Here is a 15,497-nt window from a genome sequence, read left to right as displayed (position 1 = left end):
TGTGTGTGTGTGTGTGTGTGTGTCTCTCTCTCTCTGTGTGTGTGTGTGTGTGTATCTCTCTCTCTGTGTGTGTGTGTGTGTGTGTGTATCTCTCTCTCTTCGCAAATCATAAGGTCTGACAAACCGAACGTCTCCAAAATTTCAGAGGATCTTAGAGGACTTTCGTTTGGATTGATATTTAAAAAGAAAGAAAGAAAAAGTTTTTTTTAAATGTTTTATTTATTATTTATTTAGGCTTAGCCTATTATTATCACCAGTATTGTTATTTATTTATTTTAAACATTTATTTATTTATCAATTTTACGTAAAATCAATAATATTGGGATGTTTTCATAAAATAAAATAAAATAATTAGGTTCCATCTGATTGTTATTTTAGTATTATAAATATCTGTTGTTTGATATTTTTATAGATTTTATAGATTGTATTTTTAAAATGTTTTTTACTATTTTCTGTGTTCATTTGATTTAATTTTCAAGTATGAAATGAAATGTACTTTATTGACCCCAAAGGGGAAATTTGTGATGGACTCAGTAGCCAGCATTTCAACAAAACCTTATACATTAGAAATTAAAACATATTCATACACATTATGCACATCAACCACCCACAAAGATACAAAAAACATATTATTATTATTATTATATCGCAAAAGACATTTAATATTGAGAAAACAGTATTGATCTGACTGTACAAAAACTTGATCTGAAACTCTATTGTCTTCTGTAGAGCTGCTTTACAGCTGAAATTTTATTTGTTTCATAATTGATTAATTATGCAGCATGAACACATTATTTTACTGCAGGCACATATTAATGTTCAACCTTTGAACTTCTGCTAATTGATTAAAAAATTAATTAAAAAAAAAAAGAAAACCTTGTAAACCCATAAAACCCTCAGTTTTTATGTTTTAGAGGAAGAGATTTTATAAAGCATCGCAAATGAAGAATATGAAGAAACTATTAAGATAGGAGAACACAAATATATAGTTAGCCTATATACCTAAAGGTGTAAGATTTGGATTCTTACACACACACACACACACACACACACACACACACAATGTAATAGAAGATGAAGATATTATTAGGTTGTATATTAGGTTGTTTGATGTCCGCGCATGCGCAGTGCGGAGGGAGGGGTGACGCGTCAGAGGCACGTGACGTCACCGCCGCTCCGCTTCCTTCTTCCGGGATCGAGAGTCTCCAAACATCCTCCGCCGAGCGAAATAATGTCTCATCAGACGGGTATTCAGGGTAAGAGCGAAATATTCTTATGATTTATACATCAGGATCTGTTTGGTGAGGATGAGCGAGCGGCGAGAAACTCGCATAGTGCCGAAATGCTGCGTTTAGAAAACAAATGAAGCTGTGAATCGAGCGCGTCTGTCGGCAGTGATTTCACTCCCTCAGACCTGAGGTTTATGATTAAAATCATCTTCATGATTGATCGCATCAGTGTTTTGTAATGGCCAGAGTTGTGCTTCTCACTAGCGCGGCCAACGCCTTCATCGCGCGCCACATGCATCCCATAATAACACCAGCATACTGTAATATCTCACACTGAACACAGAGTATCTTACACCTATATGTTCATATATATATATATATAAGTCATAGCTCTGAGTGGATGTGTTGTAATGAATGGCTCTACATATAGAGAACGATATCACTGTGTGTGTGAATTGATATATATTTTATTTTATTTATATATATTTTATTTTTGAAGAAAAAATGCACAACAAAATTCCTTAAACGACTAAAATAACACTGCTTCCATTATTATTGTTGTTGTTGTTATTATATGCAGTTTATATAAAATTGTAGCCAGTCAGAGCTTCAGAAAACATACACCTTACTTTATATATTAATATTAATATATGAGATATTATATTCATACTAGATAATAATGACAATTAGTCAGGCACTGTTGACTCTGATGCTTTAGACCTTGATTAGCCTGATTATAATCAGCGGCTGATGTTATATTTGCTTGTAGTTCACACGTTTGTTTGTTCGCTTGTCTTCTAGCTGCTGACGAGGTGAAGGATGTTTTTGGCAACGCCAGGAACGGAGAGTACAGACTCGTGAAGATCGTGATCGAAAACGGTAAAAACCGCACGCAGGATCATTTACAAACAGAACAAATCAGGGCCTGTATTCACAACACAGCTTAAGGCTAAAAGTAGCTCATAACTCGCCGATTTAGGAGATAATCGTACAAATAATGGGTGTGTCAGTCCTAAATTTAGGACTCATAATTTTTTGCTCTAAGAGTATTTCGTGATTAATCGCATTCAAAATAAAAGTTTTTGTTTACATAATACATGTGTGTGTACTGTGTATATTTATTATGTATATACAAATACACATGCATGTATATATTTAATAAAAATATGCTATGTTTATATATACTGTATGTGTGTGTATTTATATATACACGTAATAAATATACACAGTACACACACATGTATTATGTAAACAAAAACTTTTATTTTGAATGCGATTAATCACGATTAATCGTTTGACAGCACTAATATTCACTAATTGTTTACGAGAAGCTCACATGCAAGAGGCTGACAATTAGCCGAACACATACTTGTTTATTTAGTGACTCTTAGGCAACATAATATCGCACTCTACAATATTTCTATGAACAAATCTCCGACAGAGACTATCAGCCAATCACTGTGTGCATAGTTAATAAGCACGCTGACGTCATCCATAGCAACGAGGTTAACCCCGCCCCCTTACGCTGAGCTTAAGACTTCTGTCTGTTCCTTAGTACACGTTTGTCTCAGCAGCTTTGCGAATAGGTTTTAAGAGAAAACTCTTTGCTGGTGTTTAGGAGCACTCTTAGTGGTGAGATGAAATGTTTTGTGAATACGGGCCCAGATGTGCATGACACACAGAATGAGTGATTGGGGTGGATGTGGTTTCAGAGGAGCTGGTTTTAGGCTTCACCAAAGCGGCCGCTCGCAGCTGGGAGGAAGACTATGATGCTCTTGTGCTTCCTGCGCTGGATAAAGAGCTGCCCTGTTATATCCTGTACCGCATGGACTCCACCAACAGCCTGGGACACGAGTGGATCTTCATCGCCTGGTCACCTGACCACTCACCTGTAAGACACCAGTCAGGATCATCCTCTAGATCACAAAATGACATCTCGATGTTTTCTGGGGCTCTTTCTATAACGATAACTAGACGATATATTGCCGAGTGTGTTATTGTGCGGAGTTTTTGATATTCTGCATATTCTGTGTGGTGCTCAGTTCACATCAGTGATAGAAATTAATCTTTTCCTTAAGTTTAAATTGATTTTTACCTTTTATGGGCATTTTTTACCTTTAATAAAGTTAATTTTTCACAGTCAAATTCTTACATTTAATCAGTGAATTAGAATAATAAGACATTTGGGCTGTTACCAAACAAATGAAATCAGTGTCAACAAAATTAATCTTCGCAGAAGCTGCATCTGATATGGCATTTAGATGCACTTACACACTACTGTTTAATGCAGAACATGAATGCATTTAACCTGCAGTCACGAATGCATAAATAATGTTTTGATATATTAAACAAACATAAAACGTTGCATGCTGTTATTCGAAATTATTTAAATAATTAAAATAAACTTTAAATGTGAAATTAAAACCGCCAGTAGGTGGCAGCGAGTCACTGTTAATAAGTGAGTCATTGCGATTGAACCGAATCATTTAAACGAGTGATTCATTCAGGAACGAATCACCGTCACGTTGCTCAGAGACGCAAAACAGAGCTGTGGCTGTGTTTGGAATTATTTTTGTTGTCGAAATAGCGCAAAACAGACAATATAGTGTCTAAAACGTAAGTCTCTTAATATTAACTTGTTTATTGAACTGTTGCATAAAATCAATATCACATTTGTGATCATGCTTATTTTTGAAAAAATCGGCACTCTTCGTGTGATATTAACTATATGAAATGATATAAATGTATACATTTTTTGAGTTTTCTGATCATTCTTAATGTATTTTAATAGACTGAATCATGCAGTGAAAGAACACACTCGCACTGTTTTTGTTTTTTGCAAAATACTTGATTGTCAAATCACACATTGTTAAAACAACGATTACGATATTATCGCAGACGATATATATCGCTAGGGCTGCAACAACTAATCGATAAAATCGATTATGAAAATCATCGTCAACGATTCTCATTATCGATTAATCGGGTCTGCCCACAGTGCACGTCCAACGGAGTTTACATACTTGTCCAACTTCAGCCGGTCGCGTCAAATTAAAGCACTGAATTTACTTATTTCTATGGACAAAATGCATCTAAAGTAGTGGAGGAAACAGAATGAGATGCTGCAGGAGAGTTACGTGATCCAAGCTACCCAAAATGTGAGAATTCTTTATTTTAAGCTTTAAGCTAATGCATAGCGTAATGGCTTGCCCTGTCAGGCACTTCAACAGATGCGTGTGCGTCCTCAGCGCAAAAAACCTTTCAGTTAACGGTCATATCTTTATGTATAAATGTCACAAATTCACGCGGGCATTTCCATTTTTGCATAAAGGTCCGTCCTGACAGTCTGTGTTAAATTTGAATGTTTACTGAATGAGCGTGCACGCGCGTCAGACAGACAGAAAACAGACACAATTAATAATCAGCGCAAAAACATTTATTGTGCTGAAATATCTGTTGTTGAAAGTTAAATTAAGGTTTAAAGGTCAACATGCATTGAGCATATTTTATGAGAGTAGGAACTGTAAGGGGATAACAGCGTGTAATTGTCTGAATATAAATATCAGACGCTTCAAAACCACCTTTAACAGGATAAAGAAATGACACTAAGCCCTATTCGGAATCCATGAGTTTTATCACGGAGGTGATAAGTATATTTATTTTTACAGACGTCCATATGAGAAACAACTACCGTCCGAATCGGGCTCTGACGGGACTGTGGTCAAGAACGTGTGTTCCTGCAGAACATTACTCTTTCATAGCATTCAGTTGGCACGTTTGTTTGAAGGACATTGGGCAGAATGTGGAATAGTGTGTTTTTGTCAAAAAAAGAAAAAAAGAAAATGGTTTGTTTTTAATCTGATTAATCGGAAAAAATAATCGGCCAACTAATCGATTATCAAAATAATCGTTAGTTGCAGCCCTATATATCGCACACGCCTAGCTAGATCTTAAAGCTCCTTCAGATCACCGTTTGTTTCTTGAACGCAGCACAACTGGAGAATATAAACTGGTCTTTATGGAAGCAAAATAATGCCAAATGTCTTTGAAACAAAAAGCATGTTGAATAGCGCTAACTGAAAAAAAACAATGCATTGCATTAACAGTGCTTGCATTTTAATGCCTTGTGTATATCCGTGAAATTCTGTAGCCGTAAAGGCTATCTCTCCCGGGTTTTCTGCAACCATGATGCGCGCGCATCCTGAATGTTTACAAACCGATAATTGGTCTATAAGTGAAATAAAATGGACCGAAATTTGCCTGTCGAATATTATAAATTGTATTTTTAAACAGATTGAATATTTTGGAAGTGAATATGAATCATTGAATTTTTAATTATGAAAATGTGTGAAATATTTTGAATTGAATTAAATAAACAATATGTTACATTTCAGGACCTAAAAATGCAAGCCCTGGAAATACAAGGCATTAAAATGCAAGCACTGCTAATGCAATGCATAGTTTTTTCAGTCAACATGCTTTTTTGTTTCAAAGACATATGGCATTATTTTGCTTCCATAGATCTTTAGGCGGTTCAGTCACAGCTGAACATTCCTATCATTCTCATACGTGTTCAGACTCGTCGTTAAACACTCGTGTCTGTGTGTGTTGAGGGGATAAACACTGATCTGGGAGCTGTCTTACCCTTTTACTGATCCTTTCAGCTCTTCTGGAAACAGCTAAACTGATCTGATAGACTTCTCTTAGTACTTTCATATATTATTATTACTATAAGAAAGAAAATAATTTAATATATAGATATTATTAAATAAAACAATATATAAAATAATGTATAAATATGTTATGATTTATAACATGAAAAATAATAATTAATAAATGGTTGATAAATAATTACTAAAAATGAAAATGCTTAATTAATAACATAATTTAATAAATAATAATATTACTAATAATGATATGAGAAAATTTAAATATTATGAAATTAAATATATTTACCAAATAATATATATGCGTGTATTACAATAATATAAAATATACTAAATATTTTAGGATTTATAAATATAAACTAATAATTATTAAATTATTACAAACTAAATGAATATGTATAAATAATATCATTATTTTATAATAACAATTATAATAATAATTATTAGAAATGTATAAATATTAATAAATATTTATTTAATAATATAAGATTATATGTAAAATGTTATTTAGAAAATATGTTTTAGTATTCATGATTTATAATAATGATTAAATTATTGATAAATACATAATTAACACCTAAATCGATATATGTATAATTAATAACAATATTTTATAATTAATAATAATAATAAGTAAAATAGTGGTCTTTGACCACAATGACATCTGAACCCACTCTTAGGATATTAGACAATGCGAGTGTAAAGACACATGGTTTCTTTTCCACACATTTTTGGTCACTTAAAGGGGTCTGACTTTGTTATTTTTACCTTTACATTACTTTTAATTCATTTAGCTGACGCTTGTATCCAAAGCGACTTAAAAAACAACAAACAATTGTGAACATTTTTGAGAGAAAAGCCCATATTTGACGGTTAAGACTGACTCTTGATCACTTTAATCTCTTTTCTAAGTTGATTATAGTCATGTGTGTTTGTGTGTTGCTCCCGTGTCGCGCGGCTGACGCTCTGACGAGTGTGTTTTGCGCTTGAGCTGCTTTTCATGTGAAACTCACGATCTGCCGTCGCTCTTTCTGACAGGTGCGCCACAAAATGCTGTACGCCGCCACCAGAGCCACGCTCAAGAAGGAGTTCGGCCTCGGACACATTAAAGATGAGATGTTCGGCACCGTCAAGGTTCGTTTTGTTCAATGCCGATGTGAACTGAAGACTTACTTAAAATGAAGCAATTTAGTACCAGTCAAAAGCATGGGGTCCATAACATGGTTTAATGCTTTTGAGAGAAGTCTCTTCTGCTTATTAAGGCTGCATTTGTTTGTTGAAAAATGTAATATATTATTACATTGTAAAACAGCTGTTTTCTATGTGAATATCTGTTAAAGTGTAATTTATTCCTGTGATCAAAGCTGTATTTTCAGCATCATTACTCCAGTCTTCAGTGTCACATGATCTTCAGAAATCATAATAATATGCTGATTTGCTGCTCAAGAAACATTTCTGATTATTATCAATGTTGAAGACAATGTCAGGATTCACAGATGAATAAAAAGTTCAAAAGAACAGCATTTATTTGAAATAGAAATCTTTTGTAACGCTATAAATGTCTTTACTGCCACTTTTGATCAATTTAATGTGTCCTTGATGAATAAAAGTATTAATTTCTTTATTAAAAAAATCTTACTGACCCTAGAACTTTGAACAAATCTCTCTCTCTGTATACACACACACACCTATCACATACACCTAAGGTTTTAAGAACATCACAGTGTAAATCATGTGTCTGTCTGGCAGGATGAAGTTTCTCTCAGCGGATATAAGAAGCACGTCACGGCTCTATCAGCTCCTCTGCCACTGACGGCCGCTGAGGAGGAACTACGACAGATCAAACTCAGTGAGGTACACACACACACACACACACACTCACACTCACACTCGCTCACTAACACACACACACACGCAGACGCACACACTCACACACACACACACACACACACACACTCACACACACACACACACACACTCTCTCTCTCTCACACACACACACACACGCTCTCTCTCTCTCTCACACACACACACACACGCTCTCTCTCTCTCTCACACACACACACACACGCTCTCTCTCTCTCTCACACACACACACACACGCTCTCTCTCTCTCTCACACACACACACACACGCTCTCTCTCTCTCTCACACACACACACACACGCTCTCTCTCTCTCTCACACACACACACACACGCTCTCTCTCTCTCTCACACACACACACACACGCTCTCTCTCTCTCTCACACACACACACACACGCTCTCTCTCTCTCTCACACACACACACACACGCTCTCTCTCTCTCTCACACACACACACACACGCTCTCTCTCTCTCTCACACACACACACACACGCTCTCTCTCTCTCTCACACACACACACACACGCTCTCTCTCTCTCTCACACACACACACACACGCTCTCTCTCTCTCTCACACACACACACACACGCTCTCTCTCTCTCTCACACACACACACACACGCTCTCTCTCTCTCTCACACACACACACACACGCTCTCTCTCTCTCTCACACACACACACACACGCTCTCTCTCTCTCTCACACACACACACACACGCTCTCTCTCTCTCTCACACACACACACACACGCTCTCTCTCTCTCTCACACACACACACACACGCTCTCTCTCTCTCTCACACACACACACACACACACACTCTCTCTCACACACACACACACCTGTACCTGTCAGGAACTGAGATACGGCTGTGTAGGTCAGAACACCTGCATTAACTGCATTCATCTGAAAGAGAGAACACTCTTATAATCAATAAATGATACACCAGACCACCAGTGATGAAGAGATGCTTCGACGCCTCTTAAGACACTTGCTGCAGTTAATCACACTGAAAACACTGTGTTTCCTGCTATTTTGAGCCAAAATTCAAAACCCAAAATAGTTTATTTAACCAATATATTAATCAAATTTAAACTCGCATAAAAACTACGTTTTATATAAACATTCAAATTACACATGACAGTTTTTACATCAGCCTTTTTTAATAATATAATTCTGTTTCTGATCCAGTTTGTTGTTGAAATGTGTGGCTGTAATAAAACATTTTATTCATGACAGATTTATTCAAACTATAATGCGTATGTAATGTAATGCTTAGATTTTGTTGTAAAAGCTCTTTTGGATAGTAATGTGGTATTTTGGTGGAAACCATGGTAAATAGTTGTTAGGGTCTTTAAATGAGTATTTATTTGAAATATAACTCTTTTGTAACATTAAAATGTCTCATTTACTATACCATACCATTTTTGATAGTAGTTACTGTTGCACAATATTTGTGAGGGTCTTTTAAAAGCATTTTAAACATGTTGTTAGTGAGTGAGCTGATCATGTGATCTTGAGTGAGAATCATCAGTCTCAAACTCATGACCATATAAGGACGTGCAGAGAAAGGCTCTGGGCCCGCCCCATCCCTAAAACCAGCCAATCAGAAAGCAGTACACTGCAAACAGGAAGTAGAAGTTTCATTTTCCTTAAAAAGCCCCATCTGTAGGTCAGAGATAAGAGCTGACAGCACTGAATAAATGACAGAGATCAGAGAGAAACGAAGACGCCTGAAAATAAATCAGTGACGGGAAGCGAAAGATATAGAGACTAAATTAACCCGATCATCCCGATGGTATTTTATAACTGCATTTCTGTGGTTTATTATCCAGGGAATGCATGAACTAATCAGATGTACCTTGAATAAGTGGCTTTAAGCGTATATGTGACTCTGGAGCACAAAAGCAGTGTTAAGTCGCTGGGGTATATCTGTAGCAACAGCCAACAATACATTGTATGGGTCAAAATTATCCATTTTTCTTTTATGCCAAAAATCATTAGGATACCGTAAATATATCAAAACTTCATTTTTGATTAGTAATATGCATTGCTAAGAACTTCATTCGGACAACTTTAAAGATGATTTTCTCAATATTTAGATTTTTTTGCACACTCAGATTCCAGATTTCAAATAGTTGTATCTCAGCCAAATATTGTCCTATCCTAACAAACCATACATCAATGGAAAGCTTATTTATTCAGATTTCAGATGATGCATAAATCTCAATTTCCAAAAATGTACCCTTATGACTGGTTTTGTGCTCCAGGGTCACAATATGACAAATGCATACAAATAATAAATGTTATTAATCAGTCGCTGTGTGTGTGCGCAGGTTCAGACAGACATTCACGTGAACACTACTAAGCAAACTCTTCAGGGTGTGGCGTTCCCTCTGGACGGAGAGGCCGTCGCTGCGTTACAACAGTTCAAGGACAAAAAACTCAACTACGTTCAGCTGGTGAGAGACGCACACGTCCCACGATGCAGCAGTCAATCGACAATAAAGAGAAACAAAACAGTTTTTGGTTGATATCTGTTGTTTTATTTCCAAAGAGCATCAATTTTGAGAAGGAGCTGATCGTGCTGTCGAACACGGACGCCACGGAGGTGAAGGATCTGCCCAAGCGGATCCCCAAAGACGCGGCGCGCTATCACTTCTTCCGCTACAAACACTCGCACGAGGGCGACTACCTGGAGTCTGCAGGTACAGACGGCACTCGTGGGTTTGATCATCCACTGTGAGAGGAGATGATTCCCTTATTCTAATCCACATTATAGTTAACTAAAACTACGCTAAAACCATAAAAAAAAAATACGGTCCTTGATTCTGATTGGCTGAGCCGCGTTCGAAGCTGTTGTAAATTACTCTACAAAGTAACATACACCTGTTGCTGAATGATATATATATATATATATATATAATTTTATTTCTGTTAAAGCTTTTTTTATTTTAAGTAAATGTTTTTGTATGGTTTTAATTAACTATAATAATCCTGGTTGACAAGCCAGCATTTCTCATTAAAACTAATAATAATAATAATAAAACTATAAAAAAAAGACAAAAACCACAAAATAAAATTACTAAAGCTTTTAAACTTAAAAGGAAAACATAATAATATAAAAATAAAAACTGAAAACATTGCAAATATGAATACAGTCTATAATAGTATGTGAGTGATAAAATAACACTGGTGTTGTTTCAGTGTTTATTTATTCCATGCCGGGATACAGCTGTGGGATCCGCGAGCGGATGCTTTACTCCAGCTGTAAGAATCCGCTGCTGGAGATGGTGGAGAACAAAATGCTGATGGAGGTGGAGAAGAAGGTCAGTGATTAGAGGAATATTCTGGGGTAAAGAAGTTCAAATCCACAGATGGTACATTAGCACATCATTATGACTCATCTGCAGTGTGTAAAAAAAAAAAATGGTTTACAGCATTTCTGTCATACCTTGGAAAAATACTTTATTAAAAATTAAATTATCAATGACAAATTGAATACAAATACTATATTTTTATTATTTTAAAATGTACAGTTTTCTCATTTTATTTATAATTTCTACATTTTATCATTTTAATTTGAATGTCTAATTTACTAATTTTAGTTCAAATTTGTACATTTTTATTCTAATTTTATAATTTTATTTCTAAAATCTACATTCCTGCCATTTTAATTTTAATTTTATATTTTTATTTCTAAAATCTACATTCCTGTCATTTTAATTCTAATTTCTAATTTTACAATTTTATTTCTAAAATCTACATTCCTGTCGTTTTAATTCTAATTTCTAATTTTAAAATTGTATTTCTAAAATCTACATTCCTGTCATTTTAATTCTAATTTCTAATTGTATACTTTTATTTCTAAAATCTACATTCTTGTCATTTTAATTCTAATTTCTAATTTTACAATTTTATTTCTAAAATCTACATTCCTGTCATTTTAATTCTAATTTTCTAATTTTATTTCTAAAATCTACATTCCTGTCATTTTCATTCTAATTTCTATTTTTCTTTCCAATTTCCAAATATCTGTCATTTTAATTCTAAGTTTTAATTTTGTTCCTAATTTTATTATATTTCCTTTTGATAATTGTAATTCTGACTTGCTGCTAATTCTCTTTCATAGCCTGCATCTTACATAGTGTGGCAGTGTCACATTCAACCTACACATTTGAACTCTATCTGAATGTTTATTTTATTTTTTCATTTTAACCCTCTGGTGCTGCTCACATGGTGGTGAAAATTACCTTTTTATTTCAGTGAAATAAATTCACTGTATTTTAATTCAATTATGTTTTTTATTTAATATTTTGTATTTCTAGGGTATTTCATGGTACTAAATTATGTTTATGTAATATTTATAATCCATTTATTACTTGTTAACCACTTTTTTTTAGCATAGACCTGAAAATGAAATTTCCAACTTAAACTGTCATAAATCTTGAATGCTTTGGAGCGCTAAAGTTTGGTCTATTTTTAAAGAAAACACTTGGCAGATTATTGCTAGAGTGAAACAAACAAAAAAAAGTTTATAGTTATAGAAGTTTATTATTATGAAAAATGCACAAAAAGTTTTATAATTTTATATGAAATATATATTTTACAAAACATGTTTTACTCTAAAACTGTGTGAAATCAAAGCCATAAATGTAAACAAGTTGTCTTCCAAATTTGAAGTTGATATCACAAAACATGAGCTTTCAGTAAAATTTAGTTTGGGCGCAGTAACAAACGTTTCCACTAGAGGAAATTCATTTCTGGTCATTTTGTACAAGTGTGACTATTTGTTTCAGCACATTTTAATTTCATGTCCATGATTTTTAAAAAATTTTTTTTACAAAAGCTGTGGTTTTGGCAGACTGCCTTCAATATAAGCTGTTTTTAGAGTAACGGCAAAGTTTTGAGTTCTGAAACTTACAGGATGTTTTTATAGTACAATTCAATTCAAGTTTATTTGTATAGCGCTTTTCACGATACAAATCATTGCAAAGCAGCTTTACAGAAAATTTAAGTTTCTATTTTGAAGTTTCTACATTATATTTAGTAGTAGTAGTACAATGACCTCTTATATGTCAAAAGATCAAGGGAATTTTGGTTTCTCAGTTCACGACCCCTTTAAAGAAAACACTTGGCAGATTATTGCTGGAGTAAAAAAAAAAAAAGTGAAACTAAAAATAGTTTAAATAAATTTGTTTATTATTATGAAAAATGCACAGAAATACTATTTTCGAATTTTATATGAAATATATATTTTACAAAACATGTTTTACTCTAAAACTGTGAGAAAATCAATCTGAACAAGTTTTGAAGTTGATATCGCAAAACATGAGCTTTAAGTAAAATTTAGTTTGGGCGCAATACCAAACGTTTCCACTAGATGAAATTCGCTTCCCACTCATTTCCATTTTTTTGTACAAGTGTGACAAATTTTTTCAGTAGCTTTTCATTTCATGTCCATTATTTTCCCCCCACATACCAAGTACCAAAACATTTACCAAGTTCCATACCATTCCAATGAAATCAAAAATTCTAAAAAAAAAAAAAAAAAAAACGTAATTTTTTTTAACAGCCAAAAATGACCGAAGAGCACCAGAGGGTTCATTTTTAGGGCTGCGACGATAAATCAATTCTGAGATTTTCCAAATGCATCGCGATTCTCTCTGGAATCGATTCTGAGCTTAGTTTTTAACAGCAGATGGCGCTCTACTCTAGTTTTTATCCACACACTCAAATGAAGAATTTGTGCATTCGGGTAAATCCTGTAATTTAACCTCGGCTCATAATGCTTTTATGACGCGAGATTAATGTAAACAGCCCACTGTGAACACCCTTGTAATTCGTTTCAACTTTTTCGAATTTTATGAATAATTATTTTAGGTGTGTGCAAGGATTCGGAAGCCAGCAGAGTTCGGCTGTTTCTAAAGCATGCAGCGTTCAAAACTACGCTCAGAATCGACTCGCCATGCATTAGGAAAAATCTCAGGTCCTGTCCACACGAATGCGGTTATTTTCAAAACCGCAGCTTTTTCTACGCGGTTAGGCCGTTCGTCCACACGCAAGCGCAGCACCAGTTCACTGAAACCGAAGATTTTCAAAAACTCCGGTCGCAGTGTTATCGTGTAGACAGCGAAAGCGGCGTTTTTGGCTTGTGACGTCGGCGCCTGCGCTGTTATCGCCACCTACTGGAGACTCTTTCAGGCTTCTGATTGGCCAACATGGCTTTACGGCTGGGATTATATCGCCACCTGTTGGTTTGGCATGCTCTTGACTGTGCTTCATAGCATGCGTTTGCGTTTTCACGTGGACGGAGATTTTTTTTAAAAAACGGAAGACGGAAAAACTCCCGTGTACGTGTGGACATGGCCTCAGAATCATTTCTCGATTCGCGATGCATCGATTTATTTCCCCAGCCCTGTTCATGTTTAGTCGTAACGTCTGAGCTGAAGCGACATGTGTGGCGTAAATCTCAGCGTGTGTTTCCCCGCAGATGGAGATCGATAACGGCGATGAGCTGACGGCCGATTTCCTGTACGATGAGGTTCACCCCAAGCAGCACGCGCACAAGCAGGCGTTCGCCAAACCGCGCGGGCCGCCCGGCAGAAGAGGCGAGCGCAGGATCACGCGACGCCCTGGAGACGGCCAGGACGCCGACGATTAACCCGTCATCAGCAGACCAGCGCCGATCCGATGCAGAACTGTGCACAATGTGACACAAACACCTCTGCGGTGCGTTTATGGGGTGTACTTCAATTTTAAAACGAACCAATTATTAAACGATATCGTACAAGGCTTTAGTGATTTTAAACCGTGCCAAAATCAGGTCGTAGTTACTGCTGAAGACGTGATCTCTGCAAACCTTCGCCATTCCTTTTATCGTGTCTTATATTGTTTTATTTTTCTATTTTTTACCAAACACGAGGGAGATGTTAATCACGGCTCACATCCGATGGATCAAACTCATTTTTTTTACGACATAAACTCATCTTTTGATATGATTGTTTTGGTTCCCTTGTGCCAGGATGCTCATTTTTCTATGCAAATGCTGTTCTGTTGTTTTGTTTTCCCACGTTTTTGTCTCTGATTGTGGCTTGAAGTGAATTTTCCCGCCGTCTCCCGAGGCGCCGGGCCGATTTGCATTACGATGAATCTAAAAAGGGAAGATGGAAATATATGGGTGAATTCGATTGAATCACTGTTAGGTCAAAACGAACACAGGTCACATGGAGTATCTACTGTCATTTGGCAAACCACTGTTTAGCTCTTGAGTTTCACATGTAGCCTGTCTGTGCCGAGTGTGTGTGTGTGTGCACAGACGTCTCAAATACTCGTCTATGTACAACTTTGTTTTTTTTAGAGAAAAATAAAATATTTGAATCATTGAATGGACTGTCCTTTATTACATAATACAGGAGAGATTCACACAGGGCATTCTGGGTCATGAACATGAGCGTTCTGTGAAAGTTGTGGCAAAATTTCAACAGGAATGTGAAATGAATATAGATTTACCCTGAACAACTCATCTGGAGCTCTGGGGATGTTTGTGATGAAGATCTTCCAGTTCGGAGAGAACCTGACAATTAAAAAAAATATATATATATTAATATAAGTGTATGTATATTTATTATTATATATCCTGTTTTTGTTATGGCTTTTAAAATTTGTATACACTTTTGTATTTGTGTACACTTATGATTTGATAAATATAAAAAAAAAAAAACTATTAACTATAAA

At 35.5% G+C, this 15,497-nt stretch overlaps 2 protein-coding genes across 4 annotated transcripts in view; one reads left to right on the top strand and one right to left on the bottom strand.

Annotated features, from left to right (window-relative positions):
• Nucleotides 1–1,159: 1,159 nt before the first annotated feature.
• Nucleotides 1,160–15,145, top strand: twf1a (twinfilin actin-binding protein 1a). Its single transcript, XM_016515729.1, has 9 exons — nt 1,160–1,256; nt 2,031–2,108; nt 2,942–3,120; nt 6,935–7,030; nt 7,646–7,750; nt 10,097–10,222; nt 10,318–10,468; nt 10,968–11,089; nt 14,254–15,145. The coding sequence occupies exons 1-9, from the start codon at nt 1,232–1,234 to the stop codon at nt 14,422–14,424; spliced, it is 1,053 nt and encodes a 350-aa protein (XP_016371215.1). The 5' UTR covers nt 1,160–1,231; the 3' UTR covers nt 14,425–15,145.
• Nucleotides 14,647–15,497, bottom strand: part of irak4 (interleukin-1 receptor-associated kinase 4) — a 14,665-nt gene continuing 13,814 nt past the window's right edge. For all 3 annotated transcript variants that reach the window (XM_016515726.1, XM_016515728.1, XM_016515727.1), the window contains one exon: nt 14,647–14,913. The gene's annotated coding sequence lies outside the window, so the exon portion shown is untranslated. The remainder of the gene's footprint in view (nt 14,914–15,497) is intronic.

This window comes from Sinocyclocheilus rhinocerous, unplaced genomic scaffold (assembly GCF_001515625.1).
Source record: "Sinocyclocheilus rhinocerous isolate Xijiao unplaced genomic scaffold, SAMN03320098_v1.1 scaffold116, whole genome shotgun sequence".
Classification (NCBI taxonomy): Eukaryota; Metazoa; Chordata; class Actinopteri; order Cypriniformes; family Cyprinidae; genus Sinocyclocheilus; species Sinocyclocheilus rhinocerous.
The sequence above is the reverse complement of the archived record's forward strand: the minus strand, read 5'-3'. Positions and strand labels throughout refer to the sequence as shown.

Bases quoted from the DNA above. Each gene is read 5' to 3' on its own strand.
- twf1a (XM_016515729.1), top strand. From the start codon at position 1,232: ATGTCTCATCAGACGGGTATTCAGG. The intron at 7,751-10,096 runs GTACACACACAC...GTGTGTGCGCAG, and splicing joins GACAGATCAAACTCAGTGAG to GTTCAGACAGACATTCACGT. The intron at 10,469-10,967 runs GTACAGACGGCA...GTGTTGTTTCAG, and splicing joins CGACTACCTGGAGTCTGCAG to TGTTTATTTATTCCATGCCG.